We start from the raw sequence: 20,054 nt of genomic DNA on the forward strand, positions 1-20,054 counted from the left end.
TGTATGCAGTCACATGAAGCGAAATACACGACACGCAGATTCAACACCCAATACAATCAACGTCCACATAATTTAGTTCTAAATAATGCTACAAGCCGGAAGGTCGCGGGTTCAAGTCCCGACGAGGTCATTGGATTTTTTTCAATTGACCTAATCCTTCCAACCGCATTATGGCCCTGGGGTCGACTCAGCCTCTAAAAGAAATGAGTACCAGGAATTAAATAAATAATTTTCCTGGGGAGTAAAGAACGGTCGGCGCTTAAGGCTGACAACCTCACCGCCATCATTGAGCCGATTGTCTAGATAATGTGGGATCCTCAACGTCTCACAACCCTATGGGCCTTCACGGCCTGTTACAGGGATAGCTTTACTTTTTTATATATAGCAGAACTCTTCTACTTAAAATGGTATTTATATAAGACAGCAATTGATATAAATCACACAGGGATCATTCTTGATTTGTAACATCTGTCGTACTTAATATATATCAGCCAGTAAACAGTGTAAAAATGAAACGTTTTAGTCAGCCTTAAGATAATATTGAGGTTGGGAGTGTTGCGGTAAATGAGAATATGTGAAACTACATAGTGTGAGTGTGTGTGAGTGTGTGTGACGGTATAAACTATTTATAGATAAAAGAGTGCCAGTAAACCATGGATAGACAACTATTAAATATGCCGAGGGTCATTTAATAGTGAGATGACAAATATTGTCGCAGAAATGAAATTTCCAGGAGCGGTGATATGAATACAACGGCCTATTCCACGTTCGCCTTTTAGATTTAGGGCGACTTTTCACCCCACGATGAAAAGCTGCCCATCGTAATTTCTTATTAGTCCAGTTTCGATTAATGGTAGAAAATAATTTTGCAGGGAAATAATTTTTTCCAGAGATAAATTATATTGACTTAAGAATAAGCTGGAATTCATACTATGAGTCTGTTGATTGTGATATATTTTCCTTTAAGTAGAGACCATTCTACGTAAGTATTTACAACATTCCAATCCCGCGAGGAGCCAAAAGCGCTAACCAATATACCACGGGGCACCCTTATGAAAGGAACTAAACAGGACTTCTTAATTTCTCTAAAGCATGTGGAGTGACGTTCCACTAATTCAGTTATGCAGTCCAAACCGGGCGAAAGGGTAAAAAGAGAATGATGTTTCAGAGTGCTTGCAACAGTGATAATACCTAAAGAGATACTGAGGACATAAACATAGCTGAAAGCAATGAGTATGTTCTGAAAGTAAGATATTGTTTTGTACTTCACGCGTGTTTCGAGGACTGTCTATGAGACAAGTACTCCACATTTTCAATGCTTCTATACTTACAGATAATATAGTAATCCGCTTAACTCCTATGTTATTATGGAAAAGTTTAAGTATCAAAGAACGACAGTATCATAGTGTTTTCTATATGGTTCGCCGGCCATCAGTTCATCAAACTGTATATAAACTACTGCCATGAATATAACGAGTTATGTAAGATTATTTTAGTTCAGGGATTCCACGGACACAGATATTGAAGGTGATGAAAACGGTGGCAGTTCACATCGCTGTCTGAAATAGTTTGCATTCGCTGTGCCTCTCGCGTTTCCTGGCCTTGGGGAAGCCATTCCCGCGGTGTTCATCAGAGGGATCTCCTCAATCCTTTCCAAGTCGTGTGCGGCTCCAGCAGAGTTCTGCTTAAAGAGTCTGCCAGTAGATGATGCTCTGGGCGTTCCGGCGGACGAAGTACCGCTGTCCAGTGTCATCGTGGTCATTGAGGACGCGCCTGATAGGATATGCGCAGATGGTTCGTCACCGCGATCCAAACTGAACTGTCTCTTCAGAAAGCGGTTAGATCCGAGACCGGAGGCTCCAATTCCGTGGAGGGGCTTAATGAAGTGGTTGTGGGAGTTCTGGTGATCGCTTGGCGACAAGCAGCGATAGTGGTTGTACGGAGAACTCAGGTCTTCCTCCTGAGAAGTTACAACTTTGCGATGTCTGTTGCTCGTACGGAAAGTGATGCTGTTATTGTTTATTGACTGTGTTGATGCTGAAACCCCGAGAAGTGCAGCTGTTACTTCTGAAGCAGATACGCCAGAGCCACAAGCCATCTGGTGATCGCTAGACGAACTTCTCACAGTACCTGTTCCACCCGACATTTGATTATTGAAATCCGAAATTTTATTAGCGTCAGTGTTCTTCAACGATTCGTGGTCTTGCCTAGAACCTGATTTCACTTGCGATAATTCACTTTTTTCCGATTTTGTGTTTTCATTTGGTTTAGAGTCGTCTCTCAAATTTAACTTTTCGTTATGAACCGCTGCATTCACTTTTACACCCTTGAGATCAGAGGCAAAATTTTTGTTTGAATTCGAATCCGGCGGTTGTTCAGAGCTTCGTGGAGCTGCTGCCAACGGCTGCTGATCCGTGCTGAGTTTCGCCTTTGCCGCTGGTGGAGTGAGGCCATCAGAAGCGCTTACATCTCCAGAACTGCCGTCTTCAGAACGAGATGGGATGATGCTGCGCCCTCGATGTTCCGCAGCGACTCCAGAAACACCGGCGCGGCTTAACTGTATTAGTCGCTCATCCAACCTTGAAAAGAATCCGTATCATTAAAAATTACTAATTAACTTACACAGGAACTTTTCTTCTTCAGTCTCTGATCCAACATTGACGAAATTCGTGATATTAGAAGTATTATTATTTTTATTCAGAAATGAGGAAAATTTTAACCTTGAAACATATAAAAGAAAGTCCGTTATTTTAAGTAGTTGTACAGAGTTAGTTACATATTTTATAAACACAAGATAATTTCTGGGGATAAAGAAATATATTATCGATTAGCAGCGCCAAGTCTACCTCATGGCTATCTGCTGACGCCGAAAGAAAAAAAAGAAGTGATGGTAGTTGATAAGATGTAGATGCAATTTCTCATACTTTCATCACACATCGCCTACAGGGAGTGCTTAAGCTGAAAATGTCCTGCACCGTGTTTATAGAGTCTGTTTAAATTAAGTTACTAAAGCTATACTCTGGAGGCATCGGCCTGAAGACGATATTTATAGCATAATTCTCTCCGCAAGCAAGCGTAACCAAGATGACAGCAACCGGTGTGTGGTTATGGCAATATCGGCACAAAGGCAGAGCCGATGGTACCGCTTTCCAACAGTGATCGTGTCTGCAGCAGATATGATTTACTGATTATGTTTTATTAATGATTACGTTTGTAAGCTACGTAATTATTTCAGTTGGTGCAGCAAACAATAGGTACAACTAGTATACACGTTGTAAGCGTCTGTAGCCCACTCCCCAGGGCATTGCTTACAGCCCGTTCTTATCAAAGAATGCTGCGTCCAGTAGCCACATAAGTGTCTGAGACACGAGTTAAAATATGAATTTTTCTGCAGGTAACAATCCACAGTGCCACGCAGAAACCGATAGCAACTATGAGTATACTGAAAAGGCCGCGCCATAGCTCAAGCGATTAGTGGACAAAGTGGCGCTGGGGCAGTTTTTCTCCGAGTACTTCGGTTTCCCCTACCAATCTTCATTCCACCAATTGCTCCACAATCACCCTCACCTATCATCTGGGGCTGGTACAATAGGTCAGAAGTGGCCGCAGTACAAGGGGCTTAGTCCCACCCCACTAGCAATAAAAAAAGAAAAAAGTTAAAAAGTGGCTTCTTGCTATTTTCATACGAGTCAACAAGTACTGAAACGCTGCTTATTATAAATGAGTGAATGCAATGAGTGAGGCACTCAGCTAACAGCACGGAACACTGAATAACTGCTACTAGTTCATCTGCTAAAGAAATTCCCTACAGGGTATAGGACCAAGGCGTACTAAATATTTCTAAATGAGGCGAATCATCAGATAATATACAGGATTATATGAATCACCATCAGCAACAGCGCCCTAAACTAATGTCTCTTAAAAAATTTGACGATATTTCTCCTTGTATTTTAGTAAATAAATCATCAGAAATGAGAATTAAACCACCCTAATGTCTGCTGTACTCAGCACCGCAGTGGAGATACTGGGGTTATCGTATTCAATAATAATTAATCTATTTCGTGGGGTGGAGTGAGATCGAGTCCACTTGGTACGCCGGCAGCTAGTCAGCTCCACACACAGATGAGTGAGTAGCAGTCAGTGAAATGAGATTTCCAGGGGAAAACGAAGTACTCAGAGGAAACCTGTCCCATTGCCGATTTTTCAACACAGACTCACATAACCTGACCTGGCTTCGAACCAAGGTCACCGTGGTGGGAAACCGGAGACTAATCAGGAGCCATGGCATAGTTTATGCGCAATTAGAATATTTCTGGAATAGAGAAATATATATATATATACATATACATATATGTCTGTGTGTATGAATAAACCTTTTTAGACGTACATGTATAGCTTTTTTATCGATATACTTTCTTCAAAGTAATTTAAAAATATTCCAGCAGTCTAAGTTCTGCTATATAAAACGGTTTCTTCCTTTGGATGTGTTGAGCGATAGCTTCATACGTACTCTTTAATATCCCCCCCCCCGCAGGACGTGTTGCTTGTCCCATCTACGTACGAGAAATATTCTCTACTCATTTAATCACCTCGAAAATATGACAAACGTCAATCCCTTTTTCCTGCAATTTTCTCAATTTATTTTCTCCTTCACTCACCCGGTTCCAGGCATTCCCTCAGCGGGTTACTATTTTTGCTGAAAAGCAGATATGTATATATATATACATATTTAAGCAATTTCTAAGTACAGCTAGCCGTATGAAGTTGTTTTGCCGATCAGGCAAGGAGGAGGTGGTTTTCGCATTATCAGCAAACTCTGGTTAGAAGTTATGACAAAACATGAAGGTAATGATGTTAGCTGTACAACACATTCATGATTTAACTATTCTCATAATAGAGATTGTAGTACATAGTTACATTTTCATACCTCTGGAAGAACATCTAGTGACTTAATTACTACGTCATACTGCAAGAGATTAAGTTGTGTGAATGCCTAAGTACTATTCCGCGGAGGCGTACTGAAGACGTGAAAGCAGCATTCCGTATATCCTTAAGCTAGGCACTAATTGCAGGTGAGGGGTTGTAACTAGGCTTCGGCCACTTTATAGTCCGGGAAAACCCTCTTGTACCCACTAGACAGGAGACTGGTTCAGCCCCGAAGTTCGTGTTTTGACGAAAGAAAAATCTCTTAACCTTGCTGGGAACAGAACACCCGAACTCCTGCCCTTTGCCAGTAACATTATTGGTTCATAACCCGAATGTGAGTGGTACTGATTTCAGTATCGTTTATCAAAACTGTGTTTAAGAATCGTTGTCGAAACAAACAAATTTCCCACCAGTGACAGACAAAAAGCAGGTTGGTACGGCCAACTCCAATGTTCAGTATGGCGAATGTCAGGGTAATGGGCCTCATTTCTATTCAAATTTGCATCTCAGAGATGGAAATTGAAGGCTTCTGGTCTCGGCTAAAATATCGCTTTACCCGAGCTATGTAAGTGATGTCTTCCTTATCCCGCGCCTGTGCTGACAGGTTGACGGCGGTTAATGAAGGAAAATTACATGCAGCTACTAGACGGGATATTTTATTCATGAACAGAGATGAATGAAACTTACCCATGGCTTTCCCTGACAGATTGTAAGAGAAAACAAAGAGGAATTTAATAGAAATAATCCCTGAAGTGAAGGTATGACAGTAAATTGATACTATAATTTTTATAATAAATATGAGATCTGCTGATTGACTGAACACAAGATAATCACCAATCAGTTACTAATAAATTATACATGATAACATCCTTAATACTGGTTAATACTATATGAAAATTTCCACCACCAAAATAAAATAATTTAAATTAGAAGAAAATAAACTGGAAAAGCAAAAAATTGGTTTATAGGAAGATATTCCGAAGAAGTGAGGAACTTCTGTTATTTGGGCTGTAGCAGGATGTGAAAAAGACAACAATGTTAACATAAAATAAATAGGTTTAGAGATCTATGTGGAATTAAGAAACGCAGGTAAATGCCAAAGCAAACCTCAACAAATATTCTGCACATTAGGGCTAATACTCATACCAGTTGGACTTTGGCGAGAAAATAAACAAAAATGGAGACGTAATAAAGGTAGGTCAGTTAATGAGATGCTGAAAGTAACTGAAATAATAGAAAATTAATATAAGTATTAAATCCCTAGTACTTACCTTGGATCAGAAGTTAACTGTAAAAATGATATCAGTGATGAAATAAAAAAGCGTGTACTTGCGGCAAATAAATGTCTCCATGGCCTTAGAAAACACCTGAAATCCGAACTAATACCCAGGAAAACCAAAACTATGATGTATAAAGTACTTATAAGATCAGTGCTATCTTATGCCCCTGAGACCTGGCCACTGTCAAGATCGGATGAAAGACTGTTAAGTATATTTGAAAGGAGGATCCTGAGATATATCTTTGGACCAGTGGAAGAAAATGGAATATGGAGGAAGAGGTATAACCATGAGCTTTGCAAACTATTTAATGACCCAGACATTTTTGGATTTATAAAGGTGAAAAGGCTTGAATGGGCTGGACACATAGACGTGCCAGCGAGAATAGAACCATGAAGAAAATGCTTAATACTACAACAGAAGGAAATAGGAAAGTGGGAAGACCAAGAGTGAGATGGGAAGAATGTGTGTGGCAGGACATAAGAATTTTGGGTGTAAAGAACTGGAGGAATGTAGCATCGAATAGAGAAGAATGGCGAGCAATCCTGAGGAAGGCCAGGGCTCACAAAGGGCTGTCGTGCCAGTGATGATGATGATGACGATAATGATTAAATCCCTAGAATATTAATAGTGAATGTCTGGAAACTGAACCCCCGAAGCTGCCCAATTAAAATAAATCGAAGAATAGAGAAAAATCGAAAGAACGCCATTAATCCTTGTAGCTGGAACAGGCTCAGGGATCTGAGCTGACGATGAATATTAATATTATGAACGTCGTTGCTGACTGCTTAGTGTTTTTGCATTATATTCGAAAGGTACCGGGTTCGATTTTCGGTTCTAAGACCAGCTGTCCTGAGTGAGAATTTTTATACTTTCCCTCTGTTCCACCAGGCAACAAATAGGCCACTACCTTAAAAGAGATCATTATGCGCCCCAGTTTAATCATTCGCAAACGTCCCCTTAATCAGCACTATGTCGCAAGTATATGTCAGACTTCTTCAAATAATGTAAAAAAACAGACGTTGCTCTGGTCAGAGGGCGTGAAATCTAGTAAAATACCAAAGAATTGGAATTCAGTTTGATGATAATTGTACGATCAAAAGGAAGGTTATGAATGGATGGGCAGATTCAAATGCGGCCAACTGCTAATGATATGTATTCTGAGCAGTCATTTACAATAATAATACGTGTTGATTGAAGGGGGTGGTTTCACATCGTGTTAGGGAGAACCGACGAACTAAAAACGATAAAACTGCGCCTGAAATTGCACGAGTAAATGAAAGGACCAGTGCAAGAACGGGTTAAATTTCGATTGAAAATATTTTATTCTAATAGAATCAGACAAATTACAGACCACTGGGACAAATGCATTCAGAGAAAGAGAAATTAATAGAAAGGAAATTATGTTTAAATAATATGTTGGTATTGGTTAAAACTTATAATGAAACCCCCCTTTTCCGTTCATAAATCTAAAATTACTGATTCATTGGTAGGGTTTAATTCATTTATACTATCTTAATGTGTGAACTGCGTTATGACATGGACAAGTGGTGGTGCATTTAATTTAATTCTGCCTCAAACTTAATATAAAGTTTTTTTTTTTTCAGATACTAGTACAACAGAAAGTGGATGAAGCGATAATTTAAATTTGACGCTAAATGCAGAAAATATAACGAAAATTTTCTGGCCGAAGAAATTCTTCAGTGTAAGAAATATTGAACAAAAAATGTACTCACTCTATGGGTGGCGGGGTGGGAAGTTGCTTGTCGAAACCGGCTTTACCCAGCAGCCAGTACGTATGCATTTTACCTTTACCCTTGACGTCAATCTCACCGCGGTACTCCAGCTGGAAGCCCCCCACCTGATCCAGCTGCTCCTTCGTCGCTTGTGACAGATGAATCCGCCATGCAGATCCTGCATTGCAGAAAACTTTCTGAGTCTTCTACCTTGGCTATGAAGGTAACACGTTCCTCCGAAATTCGGTATATCTACCAGACAACACGGGGTCATGGCCCGTGAGACAGTAATCTTCATAATCGTCTCAAGTTTCACATTTCTAACAGTTTCAGAACTGCCAGACATGTGGGATATAAGGTGACACGCCGAGGTTCTAAACTTTGAGATTACTCGTATATCTGGTAACTTCGGTAATGTGTAGATTTACTCTTGAAAAACGCCATAGCTCAAGCGGTTAGTCGCTGGCCTCCCACCGCTGCGGCCCAGGTTCGATCCCTGGTTTCGTCAGGTGGGATTTATGGTGGACAAAGTGGTGCTGGGGCGGGTTTTCTCCGAGTATTTCGGTTTCCCCTGCCAATCTTCATTCCACTAAATTCTCCATCATCATACTCACCCGGGGCAGGTACAATAGGCAAATCACGGCCGCCGTGCCGAGTGGACCCAGTTGGATTCCGCCCCCCCCCACTAAACGAATTTTTAACCTTGAAAATTATTTTTTTTTTTCCTTTGGCGCTACAGCCCCAATTTGGGCCTTGGCCTACGTCCATGAAACTCTCCGTTTCACTTCGGTTTAATAGATCTTAAAAATACGGTAGGACTCCTTGGGCGGGTTAGCAGCTCGTCGCAAGGCCTCTACCTGTACATAAACATAGAAAAACGCAAGCGCGTGCGCACACACACACACACACACACACACACACACAAACATCAAACATCCATGCCCTGAATGGGATTCGAACACACTATCCCGGCTTCCAAGCGAACGAAGACAGTGCATGATTTAGACCGCTCGGTTACCGTGACCGGCCTGGAAAATTATAAATATAAATAAATTATTAAATTATTTAGTTACTGATACACAATTCATGCTAGACTTGTAACCCATGAAAGACGAAGTTAATCCCAATAATGTGTAAATCTTGGTTAGTACCTTACAGGAAACATACCCTATCCGATATCATAAACTTAATTCAGCGAATGATGCTAAGAGAAATTACCAGTGTTTACTCTGTATTAATATTAAAGCAGATGGTGTATATAGTTACCACTGTCCATTAAAGGATTCATGGAGTCGTTAAAAGAGTTCTACCCAGAGCTTCCTATATTACACCAAGCAGCGACTAAGAATATGAATGCTTTCTGATCATTTCATTAAAATATATTACGAGGTGTGGGAGATGAGACGTGACCGTCAGAAAAGACTCCCGGAGCCTCTATGAATTAATTTTATGCACTGCGTTCTAAGAACGCGTGAAAAATCATATTGTACCACTGTCATACTTCAGTCCGACACCTTTGGCTGCACTCACCTGTCGATTCCATTCTGGACGCGGTGTTGACGGTGTCCCCGAACAGGCAGTATCGCGGCATCGTGAGTCCCACGACCCCTGCACAGCATGGGCCTGTGGACAACATTTAGAAGTAATGCATACAAATTTGTACTATTTTAATGGGAGAACATAATATAGAATCCCACTATTCTGATTAAGCGCTTAAAGTTTAAAATTTGGGAAAATATTGTCGTTTGTTTATGGTTCCGTGAGTAATAGTAATGGGTTTTGGATTGGATGATTGGATTTATTAACGCCTTCTATTACAATCACTCTTAATTACAATTAATTAAAACAACTCACAATCAATGGCTGCCTAACACTCGCTCCATTCCTTTTTGGACTACGAGCGTCTTCTCTTCTACTGTGACTGACTTGGTTCTGATTTACGAATCGGTCTCTTCTTCCGTTTCCGTTGTCCGCTGGTTAACACTCCACAGCTGAACACTCAGTTCAACTAATGAACTTCAAATGACGAATGAATGACTCACTTTCGAATAACCCGAAGGTATAGACGTTACCAAACTTCAAATAATGAAATTGAGAACCTGTGTGCAGTCCAATTCGAAGTCGCAGGGGCGTGTATGGGAGGTGCCTGATCTTAAAACGGCCACTTTGGTACAGCAGGTCCAGCGCCATAGTTGCTATCTGATCGGCATGATCCGAGATCCGAACTGGTAGTCCTCCCACTACCATGTAGGCATCACCTATGGTCTCCACCTGAAATCAAACAGATGGAAAGGACGTTGTATGTTTAGATGTTAAGCCTGCGAAATAATAGGAATATTAATGAACATGGGTTGCATTAGCGCGGTGCGGACATCTGAGGGATACCCTAAAACTGTTCGGCCCTCAGGTGGAAGAGGTAGAAGTTCCTCATGTTAAGTCGACCCAGCTTGTAGCGGAGTCTACAAAAGAAGAGTATATATGTACAGTTTTTCAGTATCGCCTCAGCAAACTGCTGATCAAGTACTGTGATGAGCTTAGGCATTACAGGCCGGGCGACTAATTTTTACCTTATATGGTTCAAATTTATGAATTTTGTGGCAGTTTTCGAAATTCAAATCTCTTGTTCAAGACTTCTAAGGAGTTTCAGAGAAGAATGTTGAAACCTGGCACTGCTATCAACCAATTTATATTCAACGAGCCATCAGCACGTCGATTCGGTTTCTCTCCTATCCAATAACAATCCTGTGTGTCTACATTTTTTAGGATTGTATAAATAATTTTTAGAGCTTTATTTTGTTAAAAGCGTGTTTTCCGGTACCCTCATGCCCGGCTTTGAAATTGAGGTCGAAACATGAAGTGAACCGCCAAATGAGCAACTTCTGTCCTCTAACCATTTGCTTGTCCACGTTAATTGTTTTCTGGTATGAGTGTCTGCTGAAAGAAGCATTAGGTCCTCTATTTGCAACAACATCAAGAAATATTCCATTTTCTTGCATAAACAGACGTTGTTCCTGTAGTATCGCACACGTGGCCTTTCGGCACAAAAGTAATGCTTGAAAAGGCAGCAGGGGCTCGGGATTACGGCCATCTGTCGCATAATGCGTTCATACTTCAGATGTCCAACTATCTTTTTGAGAAATACTGTAGAAAATTTGTAATGTGTACAGTATTTTGTTCTGCAGAGTCTTCTCGCACTCGGTCCATGTTTGCGTGAGTAACATTTGTCTCTCACACTAAGTGACCAAAGGAATTTAGGGTGGCCCTAGCATAACCACACTGTATAAGTAAACTAAACTAAAAGCAATTATGTTCTCTCCACCGATTGCATCTGTACAATGTAGAAGTTCGGAGAGTGCGTCAGTTTCTGGGTAGAAATGGCAGTTTTCAAAAAGATCTGAATTTTACTCAGGACGTAGGGATTTCAGTCCCTGACTTCATAGATAAGACAGTCTTCCTCTCACAAGAACAGCAGCAGCAACAAAAACAAAAACAACAACAACAACAACAACAACAAAGACAACATTCTGTTTATCGATGATTACCTTACCTTGTACACATTATAAGCATTGATTGTCGCATCGAAGCAAGTATACAAATCATTAAGCAAATCAACGACTTCAAACGGTGTAGAATATGCGGAGATTGTCGTGAAGCCAACGATATCAGAGAAATATATCGTAACTTCTCGAAAATCTTCAGGATCCACAGGCATCCCTAACTTCAGTTTGTCCGCAACTGAGCTGAAACATAGGAAATTATTCTTACTAGCATTATCTTCGTCGGTTTTTCGTGTATATGAAACGTAACCCATTACTTTGACGGAAAAGCATGAGTGTGTCTGAATTAAAATATTGAAGGAAATACCTGGACCTAAGTAGGATCAAATATGTATTCAATTTAAGATATTATTAACATCATGGTTCATACAGGTCACCTGATGTTAGGACGGGCCTGGGATATACGAGTAATAACAGGTCCCTCACTCCAAATTGGAATTATGGACTCCCTACCGCATTAAGAATTGTCATAGTGAAGCCTTTGGGAAAATGGGCAATTCGAAGACTACAAAAAGATGAAAAGTAAAATATTAAAATGTTCATAGGGAAATTGATTGTGAGGATGAGAGAGGAATTCAAGTGACTCAGGATTTTGTGCACTGGAAAACTTTGGTATTAGCTACTCTGGAACTTCCGAGTTTCACTACCAGTGAGTTAATAATCTTGGCTATGTTTATTACAGCATCAAAGACAAAAAATTAATATCGTCACGTGTAGGGTGGTACGCGTGACGAAAATGACGGGTTCTAATTAGGATGATTGGATTTATTGGCATCTTGGTTATAACTCCATGATTTGTTTATTCCGTCTTGCAGTGCATACACTTGTCTATCTTCTTCTCTCACTCTCACTACATGTTTCGGCATAAGGATGCCATCTTCAGGTGCTACTCAATTCACGTCAAACTAGTACATTGTATTAGTACACATACCCAGCAGACCCAACAACATAACGCACGCAGTCGCGAGAACAAGACGCAACAGAAACACAATATACACGATAGGGAAGAAGAGCTCCAACAGAGTAGGATGAACAGGACTGGCGTAATAAGATACGACGTAGCGATCGGGAACCCTGAACAGTTTTAATATTTTTACGATTGACATTTGTCAATATATATGATGGACATATATTTTAGTTATTTTAAAGTGAAGACAAGGCATACAATGTACTAGTTTGACGTGAATTGAGTAGCACCTGAAGATGGCATTCTTATGCCGAAACATGTAGTGANAGTGAGAGAAGAAGATAGACAAGTGTATGCACTGCAAGACGGAATAAACAAATCATGAACTTAAATCAGTGCAACAGGACGCTAAAATATAACATGGTTATAACTTCTCTTAACCACACTTAAATACGGCTCTGTCGCTGATTTACACACTATATATTAAATACACGCAATATATTCCGTTCTAAACAAATAAACTGTTCGTGTAATATTCTGTTCATAGACTGAAACGCAGTAGAACAAATGCGGGAGTGCACTTATGAGAACGGTGCAATGTCAGATTGACCATCAGCGATTCATTTCAAAATTAATCAAGTGAATTGTGAGTGAATAAGTTTAGAGTATTTTTCATTTTGAATTAGGGATACATTCCATTCATGTATCATCTGGCTATATACTCGAATCAATAAGGAAAATGTTCATAAAATTGTATACATTTATATCAAAGCATCAAAGCACCTTAAGAACCCGTACTCGTTCTCGCGGTTTCTTCGCTTGCGGATTTCTTATTTTTCCTTCTACCCTGAAGATGGAGGCGATACGTTCCTCCGAAACATCGGTTAACACCACATCTACACGGTGCCACATCCCAGAAGACTGATTTATTCATAACATTAATTGTTTCAATTTCTGATTTTCTGTACAGATTTCTCTGCTTACGCTTTATTTCCCTGTAGAGAGAAGGAGACGCGTACAAATTCTAGAGAAACATGAGCTACCATTCATACCTTGGAAGCATTCTGTTCAGCAGTTGTTCAGTCTTCTTCTTCTCCATGTCCAGCTGCTCCGTGCGTTCCCTAATGAGCTCCTCCAGATTGTTTGAATACTTCTCCAACATTTGAAACATTGTATCGACGAAGTTTACTTTTCTGGAAAAGTTAACATACAAACAAATAAATTTACTGTGATTATGTTCCCCGTCCTGTTGGTCTTATATAAGAACGTGTATCATAAACGAGAATAGGTGTACTGCTTGATGCTTGGAATATTTACATTGTTGTGTTCACCTTCAAAGTTCATGCGAACCAAAATTGTTGAGTGATAATGAATGTTGAATTTAAAAGAGTGTAGAAGGAATAAGTTTTGGCATACATAGTTCGAGGTACTATCTCAGTATCTTTCTGGTAGGACTGGATAAAATCACGAAAATAATTCAGGATATTCACTTCCCGAGACTCAAACCCAAAGCTCTCTGAATACGAAACAGTTTTGCTTTCTACTCAATTATGACGTTCCATATTCTAACTTCGAATTTTGGAGAAGAAAATGGATGGAATTTCAGTGTAATTATAAGTATTCAAAGAACTACTAGTTCTCTTCAAGTAATAGCAATAGAGACGAGGAGATGTCTTTATGAAGCATAGCCTGAAGTATAAACGGCGGTAAATCAGTAAGATCTGGACTGAGGGCTTTTGAAGACATGTTGCTCAAGACAGCATTTGAACCGAACAAAGAGGGAGCATTTTCTAAGAGATAGAGCTACCTGCCGTGGTTGAGTTTCTTGAAGAGATCATGAACGGAGCCGAAGTCGGGTCTCATGTCTGCCTGCTCTGCCCAACATTGTCGCATGATATTGATGGCCTCAGGAGGCGCAGCACCTTTACTCACTGAAGGGCGTATAAGCGGTGGCGGGCGTTTCACCTTCTCAATGATATCTGCAGACAGACAAGCAGCACAGGATTTCTGAATCTATCACAATTTGGGAACATCATGAGGAAATATGGAACCAACCCTGAAGGAATCCATGCAGATGTGAGAAGATAAGAGCGTTGTGTTCGTGTAAAATTATTATGAATATATGTGCTGCCAGTCGGGTTTACTTTTTATCTATGGCTTTGCTGCCCTTTGGAATTTTCGCCGCTTTTTCGGTTTCTTAATGCTATACACAGCCGACAGGACTTCTTGGACTGGAATCAGTCCCTCGCAAGGCCGCTACCTATCACGCAGAACAACAAAAACACAGAATAAAAGGACATACTTGCGTGCCTCGAGTGAGGTTCGAAACCACGAACCCAGCGTTCGAGCGAGCGAATACGGTTCATGTGTTAGACAGCGCGGCCACTGTGACCGGCGTTGGTCTTCGCGTCTGATATGAAAAATATAGACCATAAAGATTAAAATACACAAAACTACAATTTTACCTGTTTATACGTAGTAGTAGTAGTAGTAGTAGTAGTAGTAGTAGTAGTAGTAGTAGTAGTAGTAGTAGTGCGTTTATAGGCGCATCAGTTGAAATGAACAGGACATGCAGCACGTGTGGGGGAGACAAAAAACGCATACAAAAATTTAGTCGAAAAGTATGATTACAAGAAATAACTAAGGGACACTTCGGTATGGATGGGAGGATGATATTAAAAAGAATATTAAAGAAACAGGATTTTGAAAGTTTGGACCGAATTCATCTGGGTCAGGAATGGGACCAGTAATATATAGTCTTATCTGCACTGTACTGAAACATCGGGTTCCGTGAGAGGCGGGAACCTCTTGCCCAGCTGAATGACCCGAATTAACAAAGTGGGCCGAAGTTACAAAGGTCGGGCGCGTAGTATAGAAACGAAACACATGCCGGATTTGACTCAGAAATATAGATCAACAAAACGCATTTCACTGTTGGGTAGCTTTCTGGCATCTCGCATTGCAAGAAGGCACGTAGGCTGTTTTAGTCACTCCGAGCGACATAGTATGAATGAAAACGACAATAAAATGGCGTGAAGGATTTTCGAGCCTACGAAAAGGAGTTACAGAAATAAATAAGCCCGAAAAGTTATGTCAGCCATGTCACCTGTTACTGCTGCAAAAATACTATAAAATTATAATTGATCTCTTGAAAAGAAATTATGTGAGTATACAAGCACAGCCTGGATGCAAGCGACTCAAAAGAGAGTCCGCTGGTGGACGTTCGTAAACATGCTATTAACACTTTAGTTACATTAAAGCAGGACAATTTCTTGATAAGGCAATGGACTATCAGCATCTTAAGAAGAAGGGCCGCGCCATAGCTCAAGCGGTTAGTCTCTGGCTTCCCACCGCGGCGGCCCGGGTTCGATTCCGGGTCTGGTCAAGTGGGATTTGTGGTGGAGAAAGTGGTGCTGGGGCACGATTTCTCCGAGTACTTCGGTCTCCTCTGCCAATCTTCATTCCACCAATTGCTCCACAATCACCCTAACCTATCACCTGGGGCTAGTACAATAGGCCAGAAGTGGTCGCAGTATAAGGGACTTAGTCCCACCCCACTAGCAATAAAAGAAATCTTAAGACGAACTTTGTGCAATATAGTCAGTTACATCCACAGGAAGAAATCACTTGTGAAACATATTCAAAGATGATCTAACATTGAAATGTATCTGAGGAAAATAGACAATAAAGAAGTTAACCAAGTTCATGATTTGTTTATTCCGTCTTGCAGTGCATACACTTATCNTCGTTCGGTATTCTGGAAACTACAAAATACAAGGTTTCGGAGATTGGATCTGTTTTCGTCATCAGGTGAGGTCGAGAAAATGACCTACACTTGTTGGGTACATTAATTTAATTCGCTTAGTGAGGGGTGGAGTCAAGCTGGGTCCACTTGGCACGGCGGCCAGTGATTGGCCTATTGTACTCGCCCCGGGTGATTATGATGATAGAGAATTTGGCGGAATGAAGATTGGCAGGGGAAATCGAAGTACTCGGAGAAAACCGGCCCCAGCGCCACTTTGTCTACCACACATCCTTCTTGACCAGACCCGGGATTGAATCCGGGCCGCCGCGGTGGGAAGACAGCGACTGACCTCTTGAGCTATGGCGCTGCTTTGTTGGGTACATTAGTAAGAGTTAGCCTAAATCACTAGACGATGGACAAAGTCCAAAAACGCAGTAATTCTGAGTGTTATACGCCATTATCAGAACACTTTAGCACAAAATTTAAGTGGTTTAGGATAGGATCCATCGGCGGGATTTTGGAATTGCGTTCTCGAAAGTTAATGCGATTTGGATGATTTTTACAACTGAAGATGCAAATGTTTGAGACTGTGTGTAGTGTCAAGATGAATGAGACTGGAAGTACCTTCGGGACTGAGGGAGAGCATACAGAAGGGCTCCCCTCTGACAACAACTTCCTGCATAATGATACCGAAGCTGTAGACATCAGCGGGTTGGGTGCCCGTCTTGCGCAGCGAAGGGTTCCGGAGCAATTCTGGAGCAGTCCACAGCAAATCTGAAGGCAATGAAGAAAGAAAAAACGTAAAAATACCTGTACACTGCCACGTGCTTAGAACCCGGAAGAATTTCCTTCATTAGCTATTTGTTTCCTTACTTTGGAAAGAAATTATTGTCACGAAGCTTATGGCTCTGTGACTAATAATAGCGGGTTTTGGATTGGATAACTGTATTTATTAACATCTTCCTTTACATTCTCTCTGAATCACAATCAAGTACCATAATTCACAATCAATCTTCAGCCGAGCCCTTCTTCCTTGGCTGCCGAGGATTCGTGCAATTCGCGTTCGCATTCTGATTATGTAGCGTCGAGGCTGACCCACAGAAAACACGTCTGTGGCCCAGCAATGGATATTTCCGAACCACACAGAAAACATCTCTAGCTCTATTGTTATATTTACGGCGCGTTGCATAGTTACGGAAGCTATCCAATTGTTGCCTGCGTATTTGTTGTCTCGGGAATGTGTTTACCGAGTCACTGCCAAGCAACGGGTCTAAGTGTCCATTATTTTGACTTTCCTACAGGACATGTCACAATGCCTTGTTTGCTATAATTCCGTTTCCCAACAGATAGCCTAGATTTTTATTAATTGCCACGTTACGCTGTATAAAACAATATTGTTATTTGCCATATAATAAAAATGGCGAAGTTTTATTTAGCTAGATAATAATGCAGCAGGCCATGAAAATATAAAGGGAGTAAGTCAGTCACGCTGCCTTTCAAATTTAATAGTAATTTGGCAAGTTCGTAAAAGTATGGAAAAACGGTAATGCGCGTCGATTTTGGTTTTCTTGTAAAGACGAAACACTGCCTATTTTTATTAATGTAATATTTCTAAGGGCCATAAAACAAGCCTAGAAAGCCACATTTTTATGTAAGTATAAATAACATCTCGATTTAAAGCGTCAGTAACATTTTGAGTCAGCAGAGAGCTGATCATAAACACGAAACTGGTTACTGGGGGATCAAATTTTGGAACAGCACAATATAATCGCAGAATGTATAATTCCGAATTTTAATAGGAACTTGCAGAGAAGCCGCAAATAATAAACCATTATAAGTTCATTATACAAGGAAGGGTGACAATTAAGAGGAGTTGCCAAATCAGTGCGAGATTTAGAAATATGAATGTCGAAGAAATGTGCAAATACGAGATCAAAATCACTGATTGCAGCAATGTAGTTATACTGAAGAGGGCGGAAATTGGAAGCGGCATTATGAATACTGTCGCCTGTAATTTTTGTGTAAAGAGTGAGAGCTTGCGTGATGAAAGCCAGTAAACCAAACCTAACCAGAATAACAACACGAAAACTGCGAGGGTTTAAAATGTCCTCCAGAGAATTAAGATACTGTTCAATGGTTTTGGTGTCGGTATTAGGTGAGAAATGGTGATTACTATTACGTAAACTGAAATATTCAAGAACGGAAATTTCATTCCAAACGCGTTCGTTCGTAAGTTCAAGGTCGTATCAATCTTTGAACCCGGTAACAAAGATTAGCGGCAGTAAGAGAGCCGCCACTGCGAAGTGTAGTAGAACTAGAATAATCCCTGTCAGCACGATAAACCAAGTACACATCAACAAACATATTGTGACTGCAAAAAGCCATGCCTCTGTAATGTATATAATTTGTAATCCTCAGCACAAACACTGTCATAAAAATTGGAGCAATCAGTACTGAGGCCCTTAACGTTTCGATAATAAATGTCAGTATTATCAAAGGCAATTTAGGGAGACACGGCGGGACGAACCGAATTTGAAGCAAAACCGAAGGCCGAAATAACAAATTAATTATTTAAACCGCTTCCTCCACGTGCCCTATGGGTATCAGCAGGACTCGTATTATTAGGGTTCATTAGCCTAGAACCAGGAACAGACGGGAGCTCCGTGTTTGACATGTCTAACTGGAGTACTGGCGGAGTACACCTCATCAGGCGTAAGTTTGCCATAAAAATGAGCATTAAGAAAACCAGTAGGCCAAACATCAGTACTGTTAATGAGAGGAAAATTATCTCCTAAAACCGAAACACGAAAAGATGCATGTACGAATTTTTTTAAAGAGCAGTGTTGACTAACTTCTTTAGGCTAAATTGCGTCCTCAACTTCGTCGGCTCTAATCCCTGGGCTAAACTGGGAAACAAAGAGAGACTTGGGACTTTCCTGTTTCGAAATAATTTCCAAGCAGGAAGAGTTACACATGTACATAATAATAATAATAATAATAATAATAATAATAATAATAATAATAATAATAATAATGTAAAATTTAAATATTCCCTGTGCTGAATTAACCACCGTACCATGAAGACGTATGGGGAGTGGAAGTATAGCTCTACAGTTCTTAACCTCAGCACTAGATGGAAGTGAGTTGTCAGCTTCACGACCCGACCGCTTTATCCCGTGAAAATTTCCCCGGCACTCATTGCTGTGTTGGCCCCAGAGCCCTTCTGGACTCTGCGGAGAACAGAGAATTTTTTTTCACATGCCAGGAGTCTAATTCCAGTTCCCCGGAATAATTCAATTCTTTATTATTAATGTGCCGAGTGAACTAAATATAACTATTGTGTAGACGTTAAATATATGAGTGAATACTCTATTACATGTAGCCTATGTTTTTAGGTATGCCTGTGTATGCATACACAATAGAATCCCCCAGTAGAATTACCCAAGGCTGGTATAAAATCACAGACGAAAATAGCGGCCACATGGGACTGCAAAATTAAAAAATCCTTTCTCTTTTTGTTAAATGAAAACTGAGTTGTATTGATCTTTCATTCATATTGTGACCATTAATTGCCAGAAGTCTAAAAATTTATACAACAATGTAAATAAAAATATTTTAAAAATTACGACATATTGGATCTTGCGTCGACCATACGAATGTACGCCTATATTTCTGGTGCTGTCTTCATAAAGTACTGAGAAAATTCTCATAAAACTCGTTATGATGGTGATGCCGTCGAATGTTCAGCTGACACTGCATTTTCAGTTTCTTTAGTACCGACATGTCATTGGCTAGGAATAGAAAAGATATTTTTTTCCTTGGCACTACAGCCCCAGTGGGCCTAGGCCTACCTCCATGAACTTTTCCGTTCACTTCGATTTTTCTTGATCTTACACATTCGGTAGA

General features: G+C 40.4%; 1 protein-coding gene across 2 annotated transcripts in view; it reads right to left on the reverse strand.

The window, feature by feature from the left end:
- Nucleotides 1-321: 321 nt before the first annotated feature.
- Nucleotides 322-20,054, reverse strand: part of LOC111875017 (retinal guanylyl cyclase 2) — a 220,966-nt gene continuing 201,233 nt past the window's right edge. Inside the window, exons 14-22 of one of the 2 annotated variants that reach the window (XM_033755686.1) lie at nt 16,773-16,922; nt 14,211-14,382; nt 13,456-13,596; nt 11,487-11,679; nt 10,039-10,210; nt 9,470-9,562; nt 7,940-8,117; nt 5,614-5,625; nt 322-2,579 (exon numbers count right to left, since the gene is read on the reverse strand). In XM_033755686.1, coding sequence (XP_033611577.1) covers nt 1,493-2,579; nt 5,614-5,625; nt 7,940-8,117; nt 9,470-9,562; nt 10,039-10,210; nt 11,487-11,679; nt 13,456-13,596; nt 14,211-14,382; nt 16,773-16,922 — 2,198 coding nt within the window. In that variant the 3' untranslated portion in view covers nt 322-1,492. The remainder of the gene's footprint in view (nt 2,580-5,613; nt 5,626-7,939; nt 8,118-9,469; nt 9,563-10,038; nt 10,211-11,486; nt 11,680-13,455; nt 13,597-14,210; nt 14,383-16,772; nt 16,923-20,054) is intronic. The other variant, XM_033755687.1, reaches the window with a different exon arrangement.

Source organism: Cryptotermes secundus, unplaced genomic scaffold (genome assembly GCF_002891405.2).
Source record: "Cryptotermes secundus unplaced genomic scaffold, Csec_1.0 scaffold973, whole genome shotgun sequence".
Classification (NCBI taxonomy): Eukaryota; Metazoa; Arthropoda; class Insecta; order Blattodea; family Kalotermitidae; genus Cryptotermes; species Cryptotermes secundus.